Here is a 9,422-nt window from a genome sequence, read left to right on the forward strand (position 1 = left end):
TTTTTTTTCCTTTAACGTTTCTTTGCCTTCTTCGTGCTCTTTTATGCTCATGTTTATATATGTTGCTCGTCCTCAACCGGTTCGATTCTTTGGTCTTTGTCCGAACAACTTCGAAGACAGGTTCCTGGCCGGTTCGATCAGACGCAAAGAAGGAGCATTATGTCCTTCCATCGTTCCACTGTTGAGTAGGGTTAAGGGAGGAAAGGGGAGGCACACTGCCGAAGGAGGGAGTAGGGGGGGGGGATTGTTTTCTTCTCGCGCTTAATTTTGACGTTCTCGAGCGCTTCCAGAATCGTTTTGGGACAGAACGCTCATCATAAAATGTAAATGATGAGAAAAGAGGCATACAGTTTGAGATTGTTTGGAGGTTTGCAGGTTTATTTCAGTTGCCATATACTGCACGATCATCAGCGATATTAAGTATTACGTTCTAGTGCAATATCAAACCCTTAAGCAAAATAACAAAAAAAATATATGTAAACCCGAGGGATTTGTATTTCAAAACAAATACTTTCAAGAACTGTCCCGGCCGCATGTGTGGCTAATTGTGTACATTATGTTGAAGCGATAAAGTTTCACTAGTTCGCTAATACGTAGAAACACAGTGTTCGCGTGCTTACCATTCGCTTTGAAAGTTGGAGAGCGTAAACACCCTATCGGCAGCCTCCATCGAAACCGTTGGTCAACCGTCATTTTCTTGTTGTCTGATTAGCTTCGGCAAGCAAAAGGGAACTATGGCCCTCACCACCCACCTTCCCCTGCACGCATAGAACTCCTCCGGGATCGGATCGCATCATACGCTGCACCCGTACCCGATGCGAAGCATGACCCCCAGGCACAACACTTCTAATCAAAATTTCCGCTCAACAAATGCGTCAAGCTTCAGATGTGGTAGGGCTGCGTCGTTTGGCTGAGAAGGTTTAACGTTGGCCACTTTTGGTACGGGGAGGAAGTTGATGGGTGGGTTCCGTTCGACTGTGCGGAGCCGGCAGAGTTATCAATGCGTGCACGCTGGCCGTAGCTAAATTTGTTTTGATTGTCCCTAATTCCGAAGAGTTCATCACACACCAATACTGTGCGGTTGCTCCTTTTTAAAGGCACGGCTCGCGCTGTTAGTTCCGGTGGTGATTGCCGGAACTTGGATCATCAAAATATGCCTAATCGATCATTTACCCTTCCCGATGCTACAATCTGGACGTTCTATTGGTCATCTCAGATTTCGTCTGAGGTTGCGATTGCTTGCTTAGATTATGTCCAACGTTGGGCAATTGGTTGAAAGGAATTTAGGTGTGACAAGTGGATGTTTATTCGTTTCCAATCTAATGGGAAGAAAGTGTTTTTTCACGATTCTTGATTTACTAGAACGTTCGCTGCAAGTATGCGTCAAGATCAATGTTTCCACCACTGCAGCACTGCGTGTGCGGCATTGGATGCTGTCGAGATCTTGTATGTGTGTTGCCCTAGAGACCATGCCGGTGTATGGGATCTCTTCCTCCAACACTAACGAACGGCGCTCGTGGGCCCTTTCTTGCGCAGGGCCGCGCAGCATCTTCCTCTCTCGCATTGTTTACACTGCAGCTCCGCACACCAATGCAGCACAGTAAAATGCGTGTGCCCCCCCACCGAAATGCACCATGGTGTAAGAACCCCGGGGTAGTGCTCCCATTTGTACGCTGGTGTGTGCAAAAGGCAAAGACTCGACAGTGTGCGCGCCCTACGGATACATATCGGAGGTCCTTTTTCCCGTTTTGCACACCCGCAAATACGCAAGTGCCGGTTCGCTCACACTACCAGGCGCCAACTGACGTCGCATGCCTCACGTCCGTTTTCAGCGCAATGCGTCCGCCGATGGACACTTCTCTCTTTTCGGCCGTTCCGTTCTAGCTCGAGCACTGTCCACGGTCGCCTGGTCGCTGTCTCTTTTACCCCTTGGCACGTTCGGTATCTTATGTTGCGGGGTTCTTGCTAGCATGAACGCATACACGCAGCATAAGACGAGGTTGAAAAGAGAACGGAAGAGAGCAGCGTGCGTACGCGAGAGCGTACGTGTGAAGGAGAGTGAAAAAGGACTAGGCAGAACTGTGCGCACCGAGCCTGGTGGCAGCAACCTCATCCCGGCTCGGCGAAACAGGCTGTCACTCGTGTTCAGAGCCTCGAAGCAGGCAGTAGCTCCCCGGCCAAGGAACGCAAACGTTACAGAGGCATCTTAGGCAGTATCGAGATAGTTGAGCTGTTGGGACTCTTGGGTACCGTGCAATGTTCAAACGATCTTACGTCGCGCACTGCAGCTTAAGATCAGGCGATAACCATTTACCAGCCCACAACAGCGTAAACACGCCAAGGACTATCTTCATATCCTTCGCGATGATCGTCAGTTGAAGCGTGATCGCGTGTGTCAGAAGATCTGTGAAAACGAAACAAAAAAAAAAGAACATTCAATCAAGCCAAATCATGCTTCGGTAGCATCGGCTTCAAGCGGAAACAATTATTTGTACATGTGGTTTTGTGGTGCATGTGTGTTTGTGTATTTTCCGCATTTGTGTGCGTTTGTGTTTTGTGCACGTCCTGGATCCTTGTTGTGATATTGGACGATCGTAAAAAGAAAAAAAATTATAGATGTATCGCGAAAATGAATGGTTCGGCACCTTGAGCAGCTAGCGATCGTACGAGCGAATAAGCGTTGGAAGATCGCGCAGTGCTTTAATCTAATCTAGTGCGCGCATGTAGTTGTGCTTTGTGTACGTTTTTTGGAAGAGAAACAATTCGTGTTAGCAGCAATCTGGTGGTTTACGCCAGCAGAGCACATAAGTGTCGACGCAATACATATATACATATATATCTGACACCGCTGAAACCATCCACACACCGCCTTCATCATGTTCTTCGACGAGAGCGAGGTGCACGAAATTGTTCAGAATACAAGGTAAGGGTCGTCCCCATCCTTTTAGTTGCTGATCGGTGTTGCTTCCAAAATGAAGCAAAAAAACATCTAACTGAAGGGAAAAATCTTCAACCATCAAATGTTGCGCTGAAACGTTTCATAAGGACAACATTAGACGAAAAACGCTCGTTCTCGTGCACCAGTGAATGGTTGGAGGTTGTTCGAAATAGAAGTTTTTGGCTGATTTCTGTAAACCGAAAAATAAAACAGCTCTAAGCGCCTCCCTAGCCTCGTGTTACATTATTGAGGGTGTTTCTTTGCGCTCGGTTCACCTCACACGATGTGCCAGGGGTTGTGGACTTCCTTAATGGTCGTCCAACAAAAGGGGTGTTTGGGAGGGGGGGGTGTGCGAGAGTCCCGGTAGAGAATGTATTCCCTACTGTTGGCGTTTCAACAGACCCAGACACAGTTCTGCTGAATGATGGGAGCCTACCGATTCTCCCCTTTCTTTCAAGTGGTGCTCAACGTTACAGGAAGACGAAAAAACGTGGTGGTGGTCCCTGTAGAGTCTCGGTCCGGGATATGGGTTTGCCCTACCAGGACGCTATTCTCGGGCGGTACTTTCAGGTTCAGGGTAAAAAACGTTCGAGAAATCGTATCCCCCCCTCCCTCCCCTACCTTTGGGTCGAGCGTATCCGTGTCGTGTGCAACCAAGGGAAACGACTTAATGTGGTGTGTGCACACATAAGGGAAAATGTAGCTTAAAAAATAGAACCGGGGAAGAAAGACGTGGAAGTTACGGTTTACGCACGGTACCTTGCGTAGTATGGCGGTCGCGCTGACAAGTACATTGCCCCATTGCAGAAAGACACACACGGGACAAGGGCAGTCGACCGGAATCAGCCATGATCCTTAAGGCAGTGCGGGAGACTTCGCGCAACGTGAGTGAGCAGAGGTCACTGACGCATGTGTATGTGGAATAATTTGAAGTCATTCCAAAACTGGAGCTCTTCGCGACTTCCACCGCAACGCAGTGCTACGTCATGGCATGAAGTCTGATTAAAGGAAAAGCAAAAAAAAAAAACTTCTAAGAGAGCTTCACGTGTGCTTAACGATCTTCATCATTCAGCACTTCAGTTAAACCACGCTTTCCACGCCACACGGCACGAGGTGGGTGAGCCTCCACCACAGTAATCGCCTCATGAACCATTCGCTCGCGCAAGAACCACGGTGGATAGTAAAATCGCGAAAAACTCACTTTCATTTCGCGCATTTTCGTGCCATTCATGTGAAAGCGTGCGCCGTACGCGTTCCGCGGTTAGACAGGAAACTTGGGTGTTGGGTGGTGGAATGGCCAAATGTGTGTATTTACGATGAGTTTTACCGGTTGTTGGGGGGGGGGGGAGGGTTGGCTCTGTGTGTGAATCGGTTCTTTTCGTTTACGCTCTTTCTTCCTTTGTGCTACATTCGCGCCTTTGGTTTCGCTGTGGCCGGTGAAACAACGATAGACGAAACAGGGCCGCAAGAACTCCCAGACGACAGCGGGGGTTTGAGGGGGTTTGTTGTGGTTTGCCCAGATTTGGCAATCGTTCCGTTAACTCCTCCAGCCGGCCGGTCCGGATCATTCAACCACGCCAAACGTTTGTCCCGCATGCAATGAATAGACCGAAATCGAGAAAGAGTTACGGCAGTGGAGTTTTTGGTGTTTCCGCACCCGGTATACCATAAGTTGCTCCATTTGCTACTTTATGCTTGGTGTTGAATGGCCGCGGCTGGTGCTAACAAAAGTTGGTAGACACTGTTGAGCTCATATTGAGCTGTATTTGTCTTGAACGCGCGCTCTCCCCCTTGAGATAGGTCAGTTTCTTTTGCGCTGGGCGACCGCTTGTGCCGCTGCCAACGCAATTGTCCAGACAATGAGCTGTGTCTGCGTGTGTGCGTGTATATATATATTTTTTTTCACCTTGTAGTTCTTCGGTCAATCATCTTTTTTTTTTAGCTGCTGCTGTCCTTTCTGCGCGCAACACCCGTGCGCGTATTCGCTTGGATCCAGGTGCCATCCCAATGCAATGCACCCGTTTGTCCGGTGTACATCGTACATTGTGACCGGGTGTGGCGAATGAATGGAAGCAAGAAATGCATTAAACTGCAAGCCAAAAGTCAAGGAACCAAAGTTACACACATTCGTGCGATCGTGCGGGTTTGTGTGTGTGTGAGAGTGTGCGCGCGCGCGACTCAAACTCGAAGATCTCAAGATCTTGCCTTTTTTTATGCTGCATCGTACTATGCAGGGAAGAGAGCATAGCCGATTCCAATTGCGTCCACACACATACACACGTGCACGCTTCCCTTAGGATCGTTTGGTTTGTCCCAGTTTATGGATGGGATGTGCTTCTATTTTCGGTCGCACGTATGTTGCCCCTTGGGCGGGTTTGGTTTTCCGTTCTTCGCCACCAACTCCACCTCCCCCACCGAAGGCGCCACCAATGCTAGCCGGAGAAGAGCGACGTTTGCTTGCCCTCACAAGCTTATGCGAGCGCGACACATACACGTTATCATCAGTGCCGCGTTGCCACACTACGCACCGTTCCCTACGTCGATCGCTTCGTATTCGTATGTGTGGCGAAGCGAAATGCATCGATCGATCGTACGGGCAGGCCAAACAGGGATAGAGCGAACGGGCTTGGTGAGAAGCGACAGCGGGTCCCTTGTTCTGTTCTCGCTGGTGCTGGTTAAGCGGCGCCAGATGTGACCTTCTCACACGGACGGGCTGTACTGAGCCTGCTGTTTATAGCTATTGCTGATATTATTACTGCCATTGCACCCTGCCGAAGGGGTACTTGGGACGTACACGCACACACACACACAGGGGTACCGTGTATGCGTGGACACGGGATCCTTGCTCTAGACGGTGTTCGAGCACACACACACCACCACAAAGAATGCACAGTTTGTTATGACTTTGGGGTAGTGAACCCGGCGTGTACGTATTCGGGGGGATAGGAAAGATAGCTTAAAAAAAGGCGCAGACACACGGGGTTATCCTTGAGCATTGTGTACGGACGTGTATTACCATTTTCTGGGAGATATAATTAGCGAACCACCGAGGGTAAAAATCCCATGCCCGGTGGTTCCGGTTACCGCCATAAGCTAACGTAACTACAAGTAGTCGATGTTGAGCCGTTTTTACTTAAACATTTTCCATTCGTCCTTTTTTTTTTGGCTCCACAGACGTTTCACGCTAAACTCCGCTGGACGATCGCCAGCTAGCAGACGGGCGGAACAGCGTCAGCGCAGTCTTCAGTTCCGCCAGCATGGTATGCCCACGCGCATGATCTACGACGATAGCTGCAAACTGTTGGCGTCGCCCGGCAAGGAAAACATGTCGACGGAGGAGCTATCGTTCTACCAGAGTCACAGCCCGCAGCAGAGTCCACGGCCCTGCAGCCCGTGCTCGCTCTGTCCAGACGATGGCGAGCTGCTACCGTCGGAAAACAACACCCCCAGCAAGCATGTGACCATACCGATCGTGAACAAAAACGGCACCGGACCGATCGTGGCTGGTAAGCTGACGGCCGTACCGGGTGGGTTCGGTTATCGGCCACGCCGCCCGTTGGACGATCACGACCCAAACTCGATGGACTCTGGGTATGGTGCGAGTGTGCTGAACGATGTGCTGCTGAACTCGCTGCACAGTACTAGCGGTAGTACCGGGACCATGATGACTGCCACGAAAACGCCCTCCATGTTCCATTTCAACCAGTCGTCCACGGCGTCCCTATCGCGGCACTGTTCCGGATCGCCCGCGAGTTCGCGTGGTCGGTTGCTACTGCACAGCAGCCTATCGTCCGGCTCGATGGAATCGATGGACGATATGGAGCTGTTCGATATGGAAGCGATGGACGATGAGGATATCGAGGACAAGTTGCAATCCTGCCAGCAGTCCCAGCAACCAAGCGGGCTGAACTCGCTCATCTGCGGTACGATCAAAACGACGCGTACGGCAACGACACCGGAACAGCAGAAGCGTCCGTTCGTGCGGCGGTGTTTGAGTCTCACTGAAAATACGAACAGCAATGTGAACGTGCAGCAGCAGCAGCAGTACGTTATCTCCCAGCTGAAGACACCGGAGCGTTACGCGCGTCGTATGATCGCCATCGAGGATCAGGAGAACTGCAATCTAACGCCGTACTCGTCCAGAACGGCCACCGTTGCTACGGCGGAAGTAACGCGCTGCTTCAAGCGACCCGAACCACCGGGCGTTAGTCCGGTGCAGAGCAAACGTAGCAAAACCCAGATGGACGTGACGGCACTAGCGGCAGTGACGGTACCGGCCGTAAACGCGCTAGACAGTCCGGCACGTACGACCGTGCTGGCTGCGGTACCGAAGAAGGCCGTCTACCAGAAGTCAATCTCCATGAACGATGCGCAGATCATGACCGCGCTATCGCGATCATCGTCCGAACCGGATCTGATTGGAGATTTTAGCAAATCGTACGTGCTGCCACTGATGGAAGGACAGCATCGGGATCTGAAGTCGATCTCGGGTGATACGATGGCACGGCTAGTACGGGGTGATTTTAACGATAAGATTGCAAGCGTCAAAATCATTGACTGCCGGTATCCGTATGAGTTCGAGGGAGGTCACATCCGAGGTGCTAAGAATCTGTACACCCAGGAGCAGATCATCGATGAGCTCATCAAATCGAAGACGGAAACGCCAAAGGTTGCCAGCTGCCAGGATGGTGCTGCGCTGCGTCGTCACATCGTTGTGTTTCACTGCGAGTTCTCGTCCGAACGTGGTCCCAAATTGTAAGTATCGGGTCGTGCCGTTTCGATGCTGTTGCTAGTGTAAAGCACATCATACACACGGTGGTCTAATGTTGTGCCTTTTCGTTCCATTACAGATCACGCTTCTTGCGCAATCACGATCGTATCCTAAACGCCGACAGTTACCCCGCACTGCATTATCCTGAGATGTATCTGCTGCACGGTGGCTACAAGGAGTTTTTCAAGGCACATGCCGATCTTTGCGATCCGATTGCTTACCGGCCAATGCTGGATCCGGAGTTTGGCGAAGCGTACCGCCATTTCCGGGCCAAATCGCGCAGCTGGAATGGTGATGGTACCGGTACGGTTAAGGCCAGTGCCACGGCGGGACCGCTCGCTGGTGGTCCAAACCGTTTAACAAAGTCACGGTCTAGATTGGTGCTGTAACTGTCGAAATGAGAACTCCAACCCCCCACCCGTACGTTGCTACTGAATTGTTCTGTATGTGTTATCCCATGTTGGTTGGTGTCTCACGATCTTCCTGACCATCCCCTCATCAACGCTCGCCATGTATATACGTTATGAAATGTTTTTTTTTTGTTATTCTATTTTTATACTTACGTTTATATTAGTTTAGTTTTGTTTTTTGTTTCATATAGAAAGCAGAACATTCGACCGTTTTAGAGACATTTTGTGCATATATTTGGAAAAGTTTCATTCAACCAATTGACTGTAAAAAAACCATAACAATTTTTTGTCAATTAGCTACAATTAACTAAATTTTTTCAAACGCACCCATAGGCAATAGTAAATTGTTTGTTCTGCTGTTATAAAAATGGAAACCATACCGGCAAATAATACTGGACTGAACATGATTTGCGTGTCGCGCTTACAGTTCTTTTTTTTGCTTTTTGATGTCACGTTTTATTTTTCATAGTTTACGTTCTTTTTCTTTTTTTTTTTGTTTCATTGTTATTCATGATTTATTATCTGTGATTTAGAATGGCTTATCTTTTTCAAATATTCTTTTCATAACAAAACGAAGAAAAAAAAGAAATACCCGATAGGTTTGGCAGCACGCGCGTGCTCAGCTGCGGGTGTGTTCTACAAATCTCAGTTTCAATCAATCGAAGAAGCGAGGTGTAGCGATAGGGGATTATTTTATGAACTATTTCAGACAAATTGCGTCTCAGTGGACTAATGATAAATGTTGCACCAGCGTACAGTTGTAGGAGATACGGAGAAGAGTTAGCATAAACGATGGGGGTAACAAAACAAACGTGGTAGAATGAGCACGAAAAAGCAAAGACAAGTGCAAATTAGGTAAAATCGAAAACATGGATGGGATTGCAAGTGATAAACAGCAGCACCGACGAAAAGATGGTTTCCAGTTTCGATATCTAAACATGAGCGTTTTCCACTAGGAAGCGGGAAGGCTTTTCTGTACAAACGTCATAGACTGTCCAAGACAGATAATCTGGCTACGGAGGAGGCAAGCATGCACTAGTTTGCGAACCAACACTCTTGTAAAAAAACACAGTTCAGCACCACAAAGTAGACCGGTTAAACGGTAGAATGGCGTTAATGGTTTGTCCACGCGTTCAATTGACTTAGTCGGGAAGATCCATCAACCGGTTAAACGTGCTGGTTCTGGCTGGTTGCTGAATCCCTCCCTATCCATCCTCCCAATTCACACAAGAAAACACGAAGAGTGCAAATTTTTAGATAGTTAGTTCTTGTAACCAAATTGTAAAAAAAAAACAAACAAACA

The 9,422-nt window shown here is 49.0% G+C and overlaps 1 protein-coding gene across 1 annotated transcript in view; it reads left to right on the top strand.

Moving 5' to 3' along the window:
- Positions 1-8,098, top strand: part of LOC128719207 (uncharacterized) — a 105,094-nt gene extending 96,996 nt beyond the window's left edge. The window contains exons 3-4 of the mRNA XM_053812830.1: positions 6,113-7,693; positions 7,789-8,098. Of these exons, the coding sequence (XP_053668805.1) occupies positions 6,113-7,693; positions 7,789-8,098 (1,891 nt within the window). The remainder of the gene's footprint in view (positions 1-6,112; positions 7,694-7,788) is intronic.
- Positions 8,099-9,422: the final 1,324 nt, after the last annotated feature.

The sequence above is a fragment of the Anopheles marshallii genome, chromosome 2, assembly GCF_943734725.1.
Source record: "Anopheles marshallii chromosome 2, idAnoMarsDA_429_01, whole genome shotgun sequence".
Taxonomy (NCBI): Eukaryota; Metazoa; Arthropoda; class Insecta; order Diptera; family Culicidae; genus Anopheles; species Anopheles marshallii.